The sequence below is a fragment of the Amia ocellicauda genome, chromosome 21 (assembly GCF_036373705.1).
Source record: "Amia ocellicauda isolate fAmiCal2 chromosome 21, fAmiCal2.hap1, whole genome shotgun sequence".
NCBI lineage: Eukaryota > Metazoa > Chordata > Actinopteri > Amiiformes > Amiidae > Amia > Amia ocellicauda.
The window spans coordinates 7,028,530-7,047,999 of record NC_089870.1 but is presented as its reverse complement, the minus strand read 5'-3'; the positions used below and the strand labels follow the sequence as shown (position 1 = coordinate 7,047,999).

General features: G+C 42.5%; 1 protein-coding gene across 2 annotated transcripts in view; it reads right to left on the bottom strand.

Annotated features, from left to right (window-relative positions):
• pacs2 (phosphofurin acidic cluster sorting protein 2) overlaps positions 1-19,470 on the bottom strand; it is a 76,218-nt gene that overhangs the window by 24,614 nt on the left and 32,134 nt on the right. For both annotated transcript variants that reach the window (XM_066694227.1, XM_066694228.1), the window contains exons 2-4: positions 3,562-3,649; positions 3,082-3,168; positions 2,636-2,761 (exon numbers count right to left, since the gene is read on the bottom strand). In XM_066694227.1, coding sequence (XP_066550324.1) covers positions 2,636-2,761; positions 3,082-3,168; positions 3,562-3,649 — 301 coding nt within the window. The remainder of the gene's footprint in view (positions 1-2,635; positions 2,762-3,081; positions 3,169-3,561; positions 3,650-19,470) is intronic.

The window sequence follows — 19,470 nt, the reverse complement described above, 5'->3', positions numbered from 1 at the left end:
CACCTTATTTTAAGAATGTATTTATTAATTAACTATCCTCCCATTCATATTAATAATCAAGAACCACTTTTTCCACTACTGGGCCGCAGTGAGCGAGTGAACCCTGGAGGAGGTGATTTATAAACTAACAAATGCAAAAAGTATTTGATCCCCTGCTGATTTTGTACGTTTTCCCACTGACAAAGAAATGATCAGTCTATAATTTTAATGGTAGGTGTATTTTAGCAGTGAGAGACAGAATAACAACAAAAAAATCCAGAAAAACGCATTTCAAAAAAGTTATAAATTGATTTGCATATTAATGAGGGAAATAAGTATTTGACCCCTTCGATTTAATACTTGGTGGCAAAACCCTTGTTGTCAATCACAGAGGTCAGACGTTTCTTGTAGTTGGCCACCAGGTTTGCACACATCTCAGGAGGGATTTTGTCCCACTCCTCTTTGCAGATCCTCTCCAAGTCATTAAGGTTTCGAGGCTGACGTTTGGCAACTCGAACCTTCAGCTCCCTCCACAGATTTTCTATGGGATTAAGGTCTGGAGACTGGCTAGGCCACTCCAGGACCTTAATGTGCTTCTTCTTGAGCCACTCCTTTGTTGCCTTGGCTGTGTGTTTTGGGTCATTGTCATGCTGGAATACCATCCACGACCCATTCTCAATGCCCTGGCTGAGGGAAGGAGGTTCTCACCCAAGATTTGACGGTACATGGCCCCGTCCATCGTCCCTTTGATGCGGTGCAGTTGTCCTGTCCCCTTAGCAGAAAAACACCCCCAAAGCATAATGTTTCCACCTCCATGTTTGACGGTGGGGATGGTGTTCTTGGGGTCATTCCTCCTCCTCCAAACACGGCGAGTTGAGTTGATGCCAAAGAGCTTGATTTTGGTCTCATCTGACCACAACACTTTCACCCAGTTCTCCTCTGAATCATTCAGATGTTGGCAAACTTCAGATGGGCCTGTACATGTGCTTTCTTGAGCAGGGGGACCTTGCGGGCGCTGCAGGATTTCAGTCCTTCATGGCATAGTGTGTTACCAATTGTTTTCTTGGTGACTATGGTCCCAGCTGCCTTAACAAGATCCTCCCGTGTAGTTCTGGGCTGATTCCTCACCGTTCTCATGATCATTGAAACTCCACCAGGTGAGATCTTGCATGGAGCCCCAGACCGAGGGAGACTGACAGTTATTTTGTGTTTCTTCCATTTGCGAATAATCGCACCAACTGTTGTCACCTTCTTACCAAGCTGCTTGGCGATGGTCTTGTAGCCCATTCCAGCCTTGTGTAGGTCTACAATCTTGTCCCTGACATCCTTGGACAGCTCTTTGGTCTTGGCCATGGTGGAGAGTTTGGAATCTGATTGATTGATTGCTTCTGTGGACAGGTGTCTTTTATACAGGTAACGAGCTGAGATTAGGAGCTCTCCCTTTAAGAGAGTGCTCCTAATCTCAGCTCGTTACCTGTATAAAAGACACCTGGGAGCCAGAAATCTTGCTGATTGATAGGGGATCAAATACTTATTCCCTCATTAACATGCAAATCAATTTATAACTTTTTTGAAATGCGTTTTTCTGGATTTTTTTGTTGTTATTCTGTCTCTCACTGCTAAAATACACCTACCATTAAAATTATAGACTGATCATTTCTTTGTCAGTGGGCAAACGTACAAAATCAGCAGGGGATCAAATACTTTTTTCCCTCACTATAGCTTAGCTCAACCCCTGTAGTAGGTTTTCCAGTGCTCTGGCTTGGGATGTTTTAACAGCCTGTTCTCCTGGGTTAAGCACATCGAAGAGTAATGTTTCTCCGGTTTATCAACTGTATATAGCTGTCCTGCTTCAGTGGAACAGTGGAAGCTAGTTGAACTTCAAGCTGCTTTTCCCCACCTCAGGCTATGCAGTCCACATCACATACAGGAAACATTTAGTGTTCATCTGCGGCCTGTAACTCCAGATCAGACAGACACAATGTTCGGCGCTGGTGAATGAGGAGTGAGATGCCTTGTGGGTGTGTATATCTCCTGAGCAGCTGGGCTCTCTAAACGTCATGGCGACATAGCACAGCTATCAATCACCCTTGCACTATCTTTTATCGCCTGTCCTGGAGTGACATATGAAGGGAAATTTCAGCTGAAAGGGCAGTGAAAGGGATACTAATTGCACATAAACACAGGGACATTAGAGAAGGAAAACGTGGGTGGTTGTCTTCCGTCCCCCAGGCAGTTAAAGTGTTGTATTCGCTCTGCAGGCTGGACCACGTCTGCTTTGAGCATCGCGGAGTGGTGGTCTAATGTTTTGAATGTTATTTTTATAAACCTTCATTGGTCTAGAACGCCTACTAAGGATTTAAGACGCTTCCTTGGCTTTCTAGTCCTATAATACATTCCTCAGACAGCCTTTCCACAATGGGCAGCCTATACTTCAGAGTGCAGCAGTAATGTCTTGACCTTATTCAGTATGAACAAGCCCTTCATCTCTGACCAGTAGACCCCCCTTTCTTGCCAACTAATACTCGCCTCAAACATGGGGTCACCTATATTTGTATGTACAGCCCAAAGAAGGAAATAAAAGGAATCCCTGGTGTGTTCAAGTGTACGGCCTGAGAGATCAAGGCCTGCTTCCTCCCCTCAGAAGCACCCATACCTCAGCCATGTTGATGGAGCCCAGAGCCAGCGTCTTGTAGCCCAGGATGGTCCGGTTCTTGTACCTCTTCCGTCTCTGCAGCATAATCTGAAGTTTGTTCCCCTCGCGCTTCAGGAAATGAGGGTACTGGAGACACCAAACACAGACAGACAGGCAGCAAATAAGAACATGAGGAAAAGGCGGCCCATTCTTCCCATCGGGCCGATTGATGAGCACCGACCAAGCGCATGTCTGTAATCAGATCTTGTTTATTTGTGGCAATTAAGCTTTGAGCCACACGGTTTGTAAATTAAACTGAAAATAAATATGTAACTTTGTAGTAAAATATTATTGCTCCCGAACTCTGCTGTACAGCGCTAGTAAACCATCATTTACTGCAAGGGACTCAATGTACTTATTTATATATTTATTTTCAAAGACGGTGGGGATGCTGGCAGTCCATTTACCTGCAGTGAGAAAGTCAGGGCCAGGTCAGTCTCTACACCACTAGGCGGCAGTACGATCTCATGAGACCTCAGGATTCGCTTGGAGCCCTGTGGAGCAAGAGGAAAGCTTCAGACTTAGAAATGCAGCACTGCGCCCCTGTTAGCTCATTGTTAGATTGCGCTATATCGATAATCAGTCAGGGACAGGGACGTTAGGCTGGAGCTGAGGAATTTCAAACCTGGTTACAAAAAGGTGCACAGTATACCATACTGGAAGATCAAGTAAACACAAACACAGCAGTATCTGCTAGTTAGGCCTTCCTCACCAAGATAACAAAAGTAGGGAATGGGATGTAAATCTATTCACTTTCTCAGAATTGTAATTATATTTTGATTGCCTCATTTTTGCAAAAGGGTAATCAAATCTGAAATGTCATAGCTGAAGGTCCTCACTCTAGGCCCTAGAGTGTAAGGTGAGGGTGAAGGATGAGGCCTATTTACCTGGATCTTGACTGCGATGACCACGGAGATGAGTTCCTTGTCCAGCTCTTTCATCACCACCAGCTTCTTCAAGGTCAGACTGCACAGCCTGGGGAGACAAGATGCACATCCTTTCACCCCTCTGTCCATCCCTCATCTCCCACTCCCACTGCCACTCTCACAAGAGATCTTTCCACAGCCTGGGAAAAGGGACCAGGTGGACGAAAGTTGGTTCTCATGAAACAAAACAAATCAAGGACTGAACAGTTTTGTGTCCCGAGACAAATACAGGGATTTAATCTGCATAAATACGATTCTTTACCTCTCCATCGATATTTCATGTGAGTTAGCTGATCCAACAAGTCAGATTAGATCAAAGTAACATGTCCTTTCAAAGAGGAATTGCAAGCTTTTCCCATTAATCTAAGCTTTGTATAATATATATATATATATTCACACCGATCAACCATAACATTATGACCACTGACAGGCGAAGTGAATGACACTGATAATCTCATTATCATGGCACCTGTCAGTGGGTGGGATATGTTAGGCAGCAAGTGAACCTCTAAGTTGATGTGTTAGAAGCAGGAAAAATGGGCAAGCGTATGGATCTGAGTGACTTTGTGATGGCTAGACGACTGGGTCAGAGCATCTCCAAAACTGCAGCTCTTGTGGGGTGTTCCCGGTCTGCAGTGGTCAGTACCTATCAAAAGTGGTCCAAGGAAAGAAAAGCGGTGAACCGGGGACAGGGTCATGGGCGGTCAAGGCTTATTGATGCACGTGGGGAGCGAAGGCCGGCCCGTGTGATCCGATCCAACAGACGAGCTACTGTAGCTCAAATTTCTGAAAAAGTTAATGCTGGTTCTGATAGAAATGTGTCAGAACACACAGTGCATCGCAGTTTGTTGCGTATGGGGCTGCGTAGCCGCAGACCACTCAGGGTGCCCATGCTGACCCCTGTCCACTGCCAAAAGCGCCTACAATGGGCACGTGAGCATCAGAACTGGACCACGGAGAAATGGAAGAAGGTGGCCTGGTCTGATGAATCATGAGTGAAGGTGTTGACTTGGCCTCCAAATTCCCCAGATCTCAATCCAATCGAGCATCTGTGGGATGTGCTTGACAAACAAGTCCGATCCATGGAGGCCCCACCTCGCAACTTACAGGACTTAAAGGATCTGCTGCTAACGTCTTGGTGCCAGATACCACAGCACGCCTTCAGAGGTCTAGTGGAGTCCATGCCTCGACAGGGAGGGAGACTGTTTTGGGACCTACACAATATTAGGCAGGTCATAATGTTATGGCTGATCAGTGTATATACATATATATATATCAATGGACCATAAAAAGATAAGATGCCAGATGGATAACAAAGTGAACATATTCATCAGTATTCTATATTTCTAGATAAAAGTATTTAAGGCTATCATTCTCAACAGACTATTTCTAGGTTCATTCTTTAAATTGCTTACTTTGCCTTTTAAAGTAAACTCTTTTCCTTGAGCAGGCCATGTTCATCCATCACGCATACTTTAGAAAACTGCAATAACAATGCAATGGTTTATTTCTGCTCAACTACACAACTCATCCATTTGAAGTGTTTATACCACACATCCATTTCAAATATTATTTTTAAGGCAGATTATTTTGTGGTCCCTTTTATGGTAGAATTTGAAATGAAAAATTCAATAAGTACTATACACAAACTGCAAGGCAATTGCTTCCTTTCTCACCATCATTCTACAACAGAGACGGCAAACCTGCAGGAGGCAAGCCTCGAAAAAAAAAAAAAAACTGCCCCAGAGGCACCCATCTGCTTTCAGATAAAACAAATAAATTAATAATCGCTGTCATATGAACCTCCCTCCTAGGGTAGATCCTCGGTCTTCCCCCTTAGACCCATCAGAAAAGTTGCATTAACATTTGTATTTTATTTATTTTTTAATTAATTAAATACATTTACTTCTTGCAACATATTCAGTTGACGTTCATTTAGTTTTGAACCCTGGCCTCTTTCTTTAGGTTTTGTAGAAGGTGGTGTGAAATTGAAAGAACTATTGTATATTTTATTACTTTTCCAGGATTTCTTTCCTTAAATATTTTTCATCATATCTTCACCTCAGTGTTACATTGATGACAAGTCTTACCCCTAAGCTGAAACTTGACCAGTTTACCTCTGGTGACTTGGCCAAACACAGCCTGATTCATAAGAAAGTGACACACCACACACAACTGATTCAAGCTCATAGAGAAGGCACAAACCTGGGGATGAAACACAGCACTGAGTTACGAATGGATGAATTGAAACAGGCCAGGCTTTATAGAGTGAAAACAAGGGACCAGATTAAACCCACCAACTGGTATTGAAAATCTTTTAATCAGGCATTGGTGGCCTACTCTCTACAATGGCGGTACAGTAGGCTAGTCAGAGTTTGGAATCTCTCTGGAGATGCCAATTGAGAAAGACAATTCCTGCTGTACAGAAACAATTCAGGGGAAGCATAAAGGCTTAAAATCTCCCACAAGGATAGAGGAATTAGTTCTAGGACCCTGCCAAGGAAGAGAGAAGAGAAAAGGGTCTGTTTCAATGCTGGAGTTGGTGAGGGAAGATCAGTCAACTGGCTGCTGAACATCACTCTCCCGGCTGCTAAGCTAACCAATGCTATCGGGCTAAATCAGCTTTATTTTTCTTTCTTTTTGGAATGGAGGAGACTACTGTCAATATCAATGAAGGAAGGGAGATGAAATGCATTTTTATAGTTTTATAAGCCTGTCACGCTTTGGAGCAGGTTTGTGTTGGAGATGCGTGTTTGTCTTTGAAAAACACTTTTAAAGGGCAGTTCCCACAAGAAAAATGAGTGCTTCATAAACTGTAGGAAAGAATATATCAAAAGGGAAATGACAAAGAAGTTCAGATAGGAATTTTGCTTATTCAAAACCTGATTATATGCACAATTCACAATGACAATTTTAATTCTGTTTGGTCTCATGCTTATTACTACAAATGCAGGATTAACTTCCTGTCATGCAAGGGTACATTTAAGACAATCTCTGTCTCCTGTTGTCTTTTCATACCATTAATTCAATGAAAAACAGCAGGCACACTGTAGGCAATGAGTTTCGTGTGTATGCATGTGGGTGCATCTCTCTGAGTAAAACGGTTTTCATCCTGCAAGGCAACAGCCTGTTAAATAGGGTTAACTGCATCTGAATCCAGCTCCCACGTTGTGCATGCAGACTGCCTCAGGCAAGAGAGACTGCAGAAGGCATTATAGGCAGATGATAATATTTAAAAATAAAAAACTCCAAATTGAACACCAACAATTATGATATAAACAAAGAGGGGGAAACAAAGACCACCATCTAAGACAGAAAAGTAGGATGGGTGTTTAGCAATGATCAAAGGTATAGGCCTCTTTATTTATTTATTAATTTCGCAACTCTACATTTTTCTAAAGCAGAACTGAAATATAGCGTACCCTCTGAAACTCTTATTATCCTCTTGACTGGAAACCTAAAATGACAATAGCAGGCTGGAGGCAAACGTTTGATAAATAAAAGGCTTTCTTCAGCAACAGTACATCTTTAGCAATTCAAGGCACAAGAGACACATAGTGAAAGGGTCCCGCTGTTCCTGTTTATTTAACAATGGCCTCTTCTATTTATTGAAAGGCTTTTTCGGATTCCGATCTAATTTTTCAGCCGGCCCATGTGCGCTCTGCTCACCACCACCACCGCCACCAGCAGCAGCACCCCAACACTTTAGCTGATACACATTGCTAGGAAATGCATCACGTAATGCGCCAAACAAAGATCTCGATTCAGGAATGACTGTTTAAAAAAAGGACATTGAATCTAATTGTGTGCGAAACATTACATTACAGAGGTCAGAGCCTCATGAGAAAAATGTTCACGCCTTTTCAAATGTAAAATGCGCCAATGAGAGAGCCGGACAATTCCACAATATCATTCCCTGATTCAAGACTGTTCTGCATTCATTTGGGATACCTGTGAAATGCTCGTCATTCCTGCTTGTTACCTAAGAAACCACTTTCTTTTTAGACGTGACATTCAGGTCAAACAACAGAAATTAAAATGGCAGTTACATTCCCCACCCACCTCCGTGTCTTTAATTAAAGCACAGCTGAGTGTTATTTCTCAACCCGTTCTGGCCTTCCTCCTTGGAAATTAAGCTAATCATTGTTTTGCTCTTGGCGCACAAAGGAGGTAATGCTTTCCATCGGGAGAGAAATTTGGTAAGTTGTCACAGTGACAAAGCAGAAAGGATAAACACATGGTTATGGGGGAAATGAAGACATCACCCGAGTAGCGCTGTGCAAAACAAGCACAGAACAATCGAACCAGCTGTTAACACACACTTCTCCCTCGTCATTGTCATTAGATTGGAGATTGAAATTAGAGAAAATCACCCTCGCTTTAGAACTTGCCTCCACCCAGTGAGTTTTAAATGCTTATCAAAGGGGTGGGGTGTGTCTTAAAAAAAATAGTAACGTTACAGGGGAACATATTCACACCCTTGATTTGACACAATGTTATTTGGCAGTTAGCTGAATGAATATTATTAATTTGACAAAAGATATTAGTCAATGAGCACTGATGTTGCCTATGGACAACTGAAGATGCCAGAGGGGGCTTTAAACTTTTGACCGCCACTTGGTTTCGGTAGAGAGGTGAGCCAAACTTTACACATCCCCTTCCTTAGCTCCACAACCTCTGACAAGACCGAATTTAGAAATAATTCTGGTCCATTAAAGTAGGTTTTATTAAACTAATCGAATCTCTTACTAAGACTATTTCAAATGAGGGGAGTACAATCCAGTTAAGGTGTTTGTAGATTTCTTACAGTGAATACAAATTCAACACAGAACATAATTCCAATTAAAATACTCAAACAGTATTTCAAATCACTTTCTGTGCTCTTGCAAATTGCCTCAAATAAGGGTTCCGAGCACAGATGTTTATACTAGGAAAATATACCTGTTAACCTGGGAACTTAAATAACAAAGCATGTTGTATTAAAAGAATAACAGCCAACAGTCAACAGTTAAGGAGCTGCTAGCTTGTTCTCCTAGGCTTGGGTCACAAACAGGTATCTTTGTTTCAGGCAGCAGGGAAGAAAAATGGATCACAGTTAGCAATGCTATGGACAAGTAAAGCTCAGTCGATCCTCTCTTTTTAGTGCTCCACTGACTCACCACCAACCAAGAGCAGAGGGCGTGTCTTCGAACATCAGCCCAGAAACCAACCTCCACATCTCAAAGCCCAGCTTGTTCCCACCGAGAACAATGGAGAGACCTCGTGCCCAGTAGGGTCCTCTTGTTTGCAGTGACTTACAATGGCCGTTTCATTTCTCATGGATGGGGGCTTGGGTCAGCGCCCGGCACACACTGGCCTTCCCGAACCGACCTTGATATGGCAGGTCAGGCGGTACAACAGAGAGAGAGAGACCCCTCCCCTGAGTTAGGGAATTTCCTGTGGCCAGTTGAAGAAAAATAAAAGTTAAGTTTCCTCCTTTTAAGTGTTGCATGACTTTCCGAGAACATTGAAATACGGCAGTTAAGGGAAAAGCTGCTGTAATTAATACTCGAACTAAGGTGTTTAATTAATCTGGGCCTTGGTACTGAAACGTGCTCAATGCCTGGGGTGATGGGAATAGCCCCATGTCAGCTGCCAGTTTCCAATTCCTACTCTTACGCAGATGGAGGAGTTATTTTGGGCCGTTTAATAAAATCCATCAAGCTGGAAAACGGGGCTCTCTGTGCCATCTTGCCTTAGGCCAGCATTGACAATGCAGAATGCTGACTGGGGTTATTTTCCAGTGCATTCTGAAAGCTGGAGTCTGTAAAAGGGTGTGAACACTGAAGTCACCTCCTCTCAGGGGACGGTTTCTGTGATCCGTACTGCAGTGGAAACGTTTCCTTGGGACTCGATGGTTTATTAATTGTCCCTTTGGCAGATGCCTGTACCCAATGCAATTTACAAGGTGTACAAGGATGCAATGAAATCAATATACAGAGCTACATTAGCAGCAGTACACAAAAAAAAAAAAACGGACACAGAGAGCAAATGTAGTCCGGTATCACATCCAGTCAGCCATTGAAGCACCCGATACTGTACCGTGAAAAATCAGCCTCCTGGAGAGTATCCAAAGCTCAAACACAGATGCAATGGCAAAACATGAGGCCTGGAAGTGTCTGAGTGAGCAGGGTCCAACATAGAGGCCTACCTCAGGGGTCACACTCATACAGGGCCGCTGTTTCTTTTCCTGCAATCCCCCCCCCGGCATCTCTTAATGGCATCTAATCACTTGTGTGCGTTCAAACTTATAGCGTGATTAGACACTTCACTGCTCTTTATTTACCTATACACCACAAGCCATCAACAATAATTCAATGACAAAAACAGGCAACATGTGGGGAAGTGTACCATCATGTGACCCAGAACACCTGCTACTTTAGCTGGAAAGGGAACCTTCACAGCCTTGACTGTTTAAGACTTTCCAGGAAAACAGTACCACATAGATGTCCGTATAAACCTAGCCAAAACCCATCCCCCACCCACCCTCTTGAGTCCACTCAAGCAAATACATCTAAATAGTGGCTCAGCTGTGTGACAGCTTGACTCTCTACTCTGTCAGGTGGCAGAGTGGCTGACAACACCCATCCCTGGCCTGTCAAAATGTTGCCAAGCTCAACTGCAACAGCAATACCACAAAGGGCAGCCTTGGAAACAGGCAGACCTGAGAAGCTCTCAGAACCTGGAATAAAATGGCTGTCGAACTAACTGAGCCACACAAGGACTGGTATTGTCAGTGTTCTATGGAAAGCAGTACTCAAATCGGTGAAAAGAGAAAGGAACCTGAATAGATTTATTAATTTTACAGATTTTACCTTACACTGTACGGTTGTTTTGTATCAGAATAGAACTTAAAATGAAAACAGATCTACATGAGGATTAGGGTCAAACTTAGGCTAATGCTCAGTGAAAAATGATGACGAGCATAGCATCTCATTGTCAAGTGAACTCCTTAATTCCTTGAAAGAATATAAAAAAATAAAACATAAACAGTAGCCCTCCAAAATACAAAGGCATCACGCCCCAGTAATGCTGTTCTTCAGCAAAACATCAATATGAATTCTATACTTTAAATTTAACGCTGAGACTTTCTGCAGCAATGCAAACTATGAATAGACAGAAGCACTAACATCCCTGGACTGTACGACGATTTATGCTATTATGTTTCTTCTCTGTACAGTTCAAATACAGGGAGATAAAACTGCTTAGGTCTGACACAGAAACAGCTCTTACAGCAGCCGGTATCAGATCTTTTCTCACTTTGACTTTGACGTTGGTTTTAAGATCCAGTCTCCTGTTGGTGTTCAGCGGGAGTGTGACAATGTTGTGCCAAGAGAGCTCTCCAAGTTCTTAAACGGTTATTACCAGTTCTGACACCAAAGCATAACAGTTTTATAACACATTTGTCCCCATGTATATAAGCAGCATCTTTGGATGGCTGCTACTGATTTGGCATGAAAAGACAAGTTTAGTCTTTACCAAAAACAAAAAACAAACAAGTACAATAAGCGTGGGCTCCAATACCATGCACAGTAGGAAGTTATGGGGGAGATTTTCCAAGCCCTATGGAATACACTTCCAGCAAAACACCAGGTCTTCTCTATCCCTGCTTTCTAATTAACATTATATCTTTTATATCTTATATTTATATCTCCCTGATATCGTGGCCGTTGCCATAGCTGCCAAGTTGCCCAGTCTCTCTAATTTATTTGAGTATCACATCTCCTCTCTCCTATTCCCCAGCTCACCTCCAGAGGTCATCATCCCCAGAATACTGTACTCAGCTTCTGACATCCCTCAATTACCCAATTAACATTTCTAGTCACCATGTGCACTTCTTCCATCACTCTCTTCTCCCATTGGTTCTCACTCCCTACCTCTGATACTTGCTTCTCTCTGCCCCTGTATATATGTCCCTCAGTTTCCTTCACTTATTGCAAAGTTTTGCCTTATCTACTGTCTCCTGTGTCTTGACCTCTATGTTCTGTTTCTTTGACTGCTCTTCTGGATTCCCTGGTTTTGTCTGTTTGCGTCCTCGATTGATCTCTGGACTGTTCTATCACTCTGACTTCTGGATATGCCCCTTTTGGATAGTTTGCCTTGTTTCACAGCTGTGATTGATTCTGTGCTTGGGTCCCCTTTGCCCTTCCCTGGTAAGCGTGACATTGAGGCAGAGAGTGAGTCAAAGCTGGAGCACTTCACCCTGCCTGGGTCAGGGCCACAGCTTACTGACAGCATTTGCTTGGGTGAAGCTCTACAAATTATGGAAAGACACACACTGACACACACACAGATCTGTGGGTAGATACACACACAAACAAATAATTGTCCATTGTTACACCATACACTTTACACTGTATGCATCTGAGCCCTGAGTGCTGGAGTTGGTTGGGTCCAATTGTCCCTGTTGTGGCCTGTCAGCGTGGGTGCTACCAGTTTACAAAATAAACCAGGGCCTTGTCTTTCACGTTGAAATGTAAAAGCGAGAGAACCATTTTTCAGATTCCCAGGTGACAGAAAACACATCTCTGTTCTCCCTCAGAGGAATACAGCAGGAAAGTAGGCTAATTAGCCCATATTCCCCCCCTTTCCCTTTTATCAGCGCCTCCCCACTTTTTCTCCTCCACTAATTCTGTGGTGAGTGAAGGGCGTGGTCTAATAGCAGGAGAATAGATTATTCAAAATGCTGAAAAGGACAACAAAGGACAAAACCCCCAGAAAATAGTGTCCAATTTCTCCCACATTGCTTCCTCCCATTCTACGTGACTCCCCCTGCAATCAAGTCAGCTCATTTTTAATTGGCATGCTGTGTTGGTAAGCTTGCTGGGGGGTGCGGCGGTGACAAAGAAGAAATGAGTGAGGCAGATACAGGGATAGACCCATGAGGGTTTAAACTCGGAGGGCACGGAGGCACACAGCGCAGCTCAGTAAAGCGGAACGGAGTGTGACGAGTCAGGTGAGCGATGTGTCTCGCACAGTGCAGTTTGGAGACCCAGCTGTATGCGCCTCAGGCACTAGTACACTCTGATTGGATTAGGGGAAAAAGAAAAATGAAGCAAAAACTGCATTCAGTCAGTCTGCCTCTTCCCAACACCGTGACCCCTGCTGAGCAAGTTCGCAATGATGGCAGGCAGGCGGGTGCCCGAGGAGCAGTTTTTGGCACCATTTCCATTTTTTTTTAAATAATAATACATTTCGCTCTCTGCTGTCGATTTGTCCGTCTTCTGTAATTTGTTGAAAACGCCAAGTGGGCACACAGAAACACATGAAATAATCATAGAAAACATGCACTGCAGAGAAATAAACATAACCCTTTTCATTTTCATGCTTTTCATTTTTGCTCCCCCACTCTCCACTTCCGTTTGATTGCATTTTGCAGTAGTATTGATTTTGAGAAAAACACAATTTTAATTGTTTATACATCTCCCTGTTTGCTGGATGTGGTTCCGTCATCAGGCCCTACTCGTGCCTCATGTTGACTCCTCCATGTGGGGACAGTGTAAATGTAATCGGGTAGAAACACACATTGCACAATGGCTCGTGCAGAAAGGTTAACATGGGAACAAAATAAAACAGTGCGGGAGAGCTAATAACACAGCACGACATGTACCAGAAAACATGAGAGAGATGAAGAGTGAGGCTTTGAAAACAGAGATTGATTCATCCCATCAGTCTCCATTGATCCGTGTAGCTACTGTTGTTTGAAAACTAACAAACTGGGTCAGTTAACTAAACCCCTCTAGCCCTGTGCAGCACACATGATTTTCCCCGATCTATGATTTGCTGTACCAAGAACTCGACACATTACACAAGGGAGGGTACAAATGAGACAAGGCTGTCTGGTCCGCTGGGCTCAACAGAGTAGTGTTATATAATCTAGCCAGTTATTTCATTGCCGCCTTCTTGTTTGATGGTCGTCAGGTAGGGCAACATGGCCTCATAATCCCAGAATGCTTCACAAAGTTCTCTCAGTGCCCATAAAATAAGAAGCAATTGAGCGTATTCAGCGTGCAATGGAAAAAACAAGCATCTTTTTCCAACACGTTGTGTTTGCTCCATTAATGACACTGGAGCAGACCGGAAGGAAATTTATAATGAAATTCAAATCCTGCAATGGGAAATGGGGAAAATATGCAGGGAATCGGACAAGATGCCCATTAGATAACAATTTGGTCCATTTCAGATTTTATGTGTTACTGACTCTCGTGATTCAGTAGCTAGATGCTGGCTATTTCAGGCTTGTGACTTTAATTTGAGTTAAGTTGCACAGACAGCTGGGTGCAGTTAAAATAATGTGAAAAATACAACTCTCTGCTTCATTAGGACAAACTGAAACACATCAAACTGCAACCCAGTGGTGGTCTCATTTGTCTCTATGATATGGAAACCTAACATCTGGAAGATATCTGTCTGAATAGAGCTGTTCAAATTTCCATCTGCAAGCTTGCGGTTTCATTCTTGTGTATGTGTGAATTTTCTAATCGAACCAACCAGGCTGAGGTGAAGCATTTAGCAAAATCCTTCATGGTGGGGTGCAAATTGTGATACAGCATGGATAGTCCTCTCTCACTGATGAAACCAACAGACCTTTAATGTACATTTACTAGAACAACACTGTCGGAAATAAAGTTGTGCGGTACACTTTAGGTTTCTGGACAGACAAACCATTTAAGTTAATGCATTCCTCACAAAAAATATATATTTTTTTTTGTGGGGAATGCATTAACATACATTCTCCCATTACTGCCTCCATCCCTCCACTTCAGACCAGGAATACATTATTCCTGACCTCTTCATGTGCAATATTTATTTTTCCCTATGTCCCTTTTCTAGCACCGTGTCTTGAATTTGTACAACAAATTTGGTGCAAAAAGCTGAGAGGGTCAGCGTTTTTTTCGGGAGTGCGCAGTGTAGAGAATCACATTGCTAATACGCTGACTACGGCATTTCTATGCTGGCCCCGCTATACTCGTCTCAGCCTGCTCCTGGGTCAGCTCCAATATCCAACCACCTCACAGCCAGCACCTAATTACTGTCTCGAAGCCGGTGTGGAGTTTTCAGTATCCATCTATCCAAATCAGACCAGGAGGCTCAAACTTAGTTCCTGGAGGGCAGCAGTGCCTTCTGCTATTTTCCTTCCAACTAGAGTCCATTACGGCTTAATGAATCTAGTTATTCGATCAACCAGATGTTAAGAGTTGATGGCTTAAATGAGTCTTGTTCATTCAAGGTGGCCCTACTATAAAATAATTAGCACCATGGGGAGAAGTATTCTGTTAGCCCAGTTAACACATTTATAACCCCGACTGCTCAGAATAACACTTGCATAGCACTGACTCTGTTTGTCTGGAGGGGAGGCAACCATTACACCTTGTGCAGAGATTTATATTCTCCCATGAGAGGTTTTGTTTGCTGCATTTAATGGCTGATATAAGGGGAAAAAACACACAAAACTTTTAATATATGTTAAGAATGTGTGAACCTTAACATTTTCAAATGCCCAAATTGCGCCCTATTCTATATTTAAAATACATGGGTTATACTTGAAATATTTTAAGTGATACAGGATATATTTTAAACACAACTTAGTCTGTAATCCACATTCTCCTTTTACAGGTTGAACATATATTGTAGAAATTAACCTCCCCATAGATTTTCAACCTATAGAATAAATATACATATTTCAAACTAAATTATACATATAATACATCCCATTTACTTTAAACATCTTCCATTCCAGGATTGATCATTCTTGCGGGGATGGGGTTACAGTTGCTGCACATCCTATTATGTAACTTAGCCATTAGTAAGGAGATTCAGTCTGCAGCCCAGACCATAATGCAGTTTAGTGAATTGTGATAGACAAATTTAGTTACATCCAGTGCCTCACACTGCGTGGCTGAGGGAAGTTGCTAGAGCACCGTATGTAAAGAGAGCTTGGGGGGATTAGTTTTACAATGGATGGAGGGATCTCTAAGAAAGCAAGAGGTTTTCCTAAGTTCCTAGGCAGGCATGTTGTCTTTTATTATTATTAATGTTCATATTTTCTTAGCAAACACCCTTACCCAGAGAGACATACAATTAATCACATTATGTTTAAATACATTTACCATTTTTTACAGCTGGGTTTTTACTAGAGCAATCTAGGTAAAGTACCTTGCTCAAGGGTACAACAGCTATGTCCCCCACCTGGGACTGCACCCACAATCCTCCGCTGAGAAGTCCAGAGCCTTATCAAGTAATCCACACCACTTTCTCACTTCTTTTAGTTACTTAACTTTACTATTGTTTCAGCCATCTTACATTATTACTTACAGGAGGTTTACCAAGGATTGTATTTGTTGGGGTTACTAGCTCAAGGTCAGGAACAAAGTGTAGACAGACCTAGTACAAAAAAAAGTAAAGAATCTCCTTGAAAGGACACTAACTTCTGGACTATAAACATTTCAACACAAGTATGGATGAGGTGTTTATCTTCTGAAACATTTGAAGATAGAACAATCTTGACTGTGATACATGAATGCATGAATGTACTTAAAAGGATATGGGCCTATCCTTGGCCGTTGCTCTGTTTTTGAGGGAAAATGTGCACAGTTTCTAGTCTGGTCTGTTCCTCTTTTCCAGTTCATACCACAGGTGTCCTATGGGACTGAGTTCAGGACTGTTAGATGGTAATCAATTGAGTTTGTGTTTGTGTTATGAGATTATTGGGTACAGATCCTCACCATGAAATTCCCTCAATGCTGGCAGCATTTCATATTTATTCTTCAAGGTAAGGCTATTTTAGCACAAGCCCTCACTGCTTCAATGTATTACCTGGGAGAAGGAGACTTGTCCCATGACTTTTGATAATCTATTTCTCATTAGGAACACACAGAACTGCTTTAAAAGACAAGAAAGCTGCTTTATATGATAGACGATGCCTGGGAGCAAAGCTACCAAAAACAAGCACAAATAAGGACACAAATGTTGCTTTCATGCACAAATGTAAAGAACCCTTCTCTTTCAAGCCTGCTTTATGTTATGTTTTTGAAGAAATGTGCAGCAGACATCACGTTGAGAGATCCCAGTTTCATTAATGGCGGTTATCCCTCGCACCTCGGCTTTTAGAGGGGGCGTTGATCAACCGCAACTCCCATGTCAAATACTAATTGACAAGCGTAAAGGGGGAGGCGATCTTTTTGCAATTCAACAGGCTGTACCCAACCACCCTCTGAGGATATCTGTGTAAAACCACTCAAACCATCAAAACACCTTCTCTGAAAGCTGACCTACATTTTTTCCCCCATCTTTTACTCATTCCTCCTTTTGCTCTGTGTCGGCTTCTGATGTTCTCTGCATAACTTCCCATGAGGGACTCTGCAGTAAGTATCAGACCTAAACTCCCCTAAACTAACCTCACTTGCTGTCTGCCTATATATATATATATATATATATATATATATATGAGCTCTTTTTCCAGTCAGGGGTTCACTGTTCTACTCTTTTAGCTGGTTTCACAGATCTCAATAAGCACTAATCTAGGACTACTCTCTCTAAAATAACATTTCAGTTGTTTAAAAACCCAACTGTGAACTGGCGTGATTAATTTAATAGATTTTCGGTAGCCAGGCCCAGATCATCAAATTCCCCTCCCTCTTTTCTTATGGGGAATGAGCTGCTGCAGAGGCGGGGACTGGGGAGGAGATAGCATGTCAAGCAGCGAACACTAGGGGTGTGTTAGGGGCTGGGTATTTATATTTTATTGGGGTTGTCTACTCCCGAAATTCTATTATACATGTCAATTTGGGTTTTTGAAACCAGCCCTTTATGTTCCTGTGATAAACTAAGCCTCATAGAAAGACAACCTTCCACACTCCGTCCTTACAGATATCTACTCTTGAACAGCAAGTGAAGCACTTCCACGACCACCAATTTCAATCCATCTCTTAACACAAATGAGCTCTAATTTGGCCACAATGTCAGCCTGCCATTTTCGAACAGGAAATTACTGCTTTTATCTAATCTGGAAAGACAGATGACAAACGATGCAAAACATAGAGGAACCAATAACCATAGTGGAAAAGCCTTCAGGATCTGCCGTGTATCTGCTAGAGATCAAGTGCTCAGATAGGCATCTCCAACAATGATTGTGGAGAGAGAAACTAGTCTGCTTTTCATGCCATCCAAACTCTCCATGACTTTACAGAACCAATTTCTAAGATGAGTCAATTTTAATTTGATAATTAGCTACTGATGGATGATCCCCATAAAGTTACCTATAAAACTCCAACCACTGGGGCTTTCCAACACTGCAGTTGGAGACCACTGCTGTAAGCCCAGGGGGAAACTGGCTTTAATGATGGACTAAATAATTGAATGGATCAATTACATCATTACTGCATGGGTTGGAATGACATGGTAGCTATGGCCAGAGAAGGATTGAGCTGGCCATCTGTGATGTCTGTCTAATCAAGCTGGGAGTGTGGGTGTGGGCTTTTGTTTCGCTGTGTTGTGACTGATTAAGTGTCACTCTTATACCATGCCCCAAATGTGAGATATAGTTACTGAGGATTGTTAGCTTACCAATGGCATTTCAAGATTCTCATTAGAGCAGAGGTACAATTCCACAGCCCAGTCTCTCTGAGATCGTTAGACAGTTACCTGAGGGAAATGTCAACACCGCTCTAACGAACAGAGTCAACTGAATAGGGGCATGGGAATGTCTGACTCTCTCACCCAGTATCTTCACAATATATCATATCATAAATCTGCGCTGGATGTCAGGTCATGGCATAGTTCAAACAGAGCAATTTAAAAGCAGTTCTAATTTTGTCCCTCCCCGTTCACAGCCAGAATTGTTACATAGCAATAGAAATGTCTGCGTTATAAATAAAGCAGCAGGCAGTTCAGTGACACGGAAGCTGGTGCAGAATAAATCATCTCATATACCTGAACATATTGCCCCAAAACACGCAAGCTGGCTGAGATTGTTGATGTAGGTTTGATATACATGTGTGAGAGTACCGAGGGGGGTCTGTATGTGTTTATGTGTGAAGGTGTATGTTTATATATGTGTGCATATGGCTGCCTGTGCATTCACATGTATCTGTTAGAGCTACAAGGAGAGGATGTGTCTGCTTGCCAAGTACCAGGGAACCCATTCGCCTTGCCTTTGCATTACTTGCACTTGTATTGTTTATTTTGATATCCCCTACACTCCCTTTCCCTTAGCTCTTAACTTTGACTTAACATCTTGTTTGCACTTATCAGCTTTTTCATTCTAGGATGTAAGACCTTATATATTGTTTTCTGTATATCTCATATACACTTGTGTAAACTGTGAATTTGTAAAATGTATTAGGTCTTGAATTGCACTGTATTATTGTACTTTGTATTGCGCTTATATTTTGTAAGTCACCCTGGACAAGGGTGTCTGCTAAGAAATAAATAATAATAATAAAATAATAATAATTCCAATGTTGGGCACAGCTCAAACTGAAATGTGAGCTTGTAGGGAGTTGGAGTGATGCCCCCACCCCCGCAGCCTGGCCTGAGCTGGATGGTAAATGCCTCCCTTCAGACTGGCAGCTCCCCTTTGCAACACACTCAAAGACAAACCCACTGGCTGATTTGTTTGCCCCTATTGCAGCTCCGCTTCCTGCACTTAACAGTTATTTGTTTTACTGTAAAACTATAAGACTTTAGTTGTCACCTCCGATCTCAGACTCACATAACTGCAGCCTTTGCATTGCATTAAAGCCCCTCGCACAGTCCGGGACCAGAGGGAATTCTTCCTTGTTCACAACATGGTTCATTGGGAAACAAGTGTCCTGATCAGTTTTCCCCCAT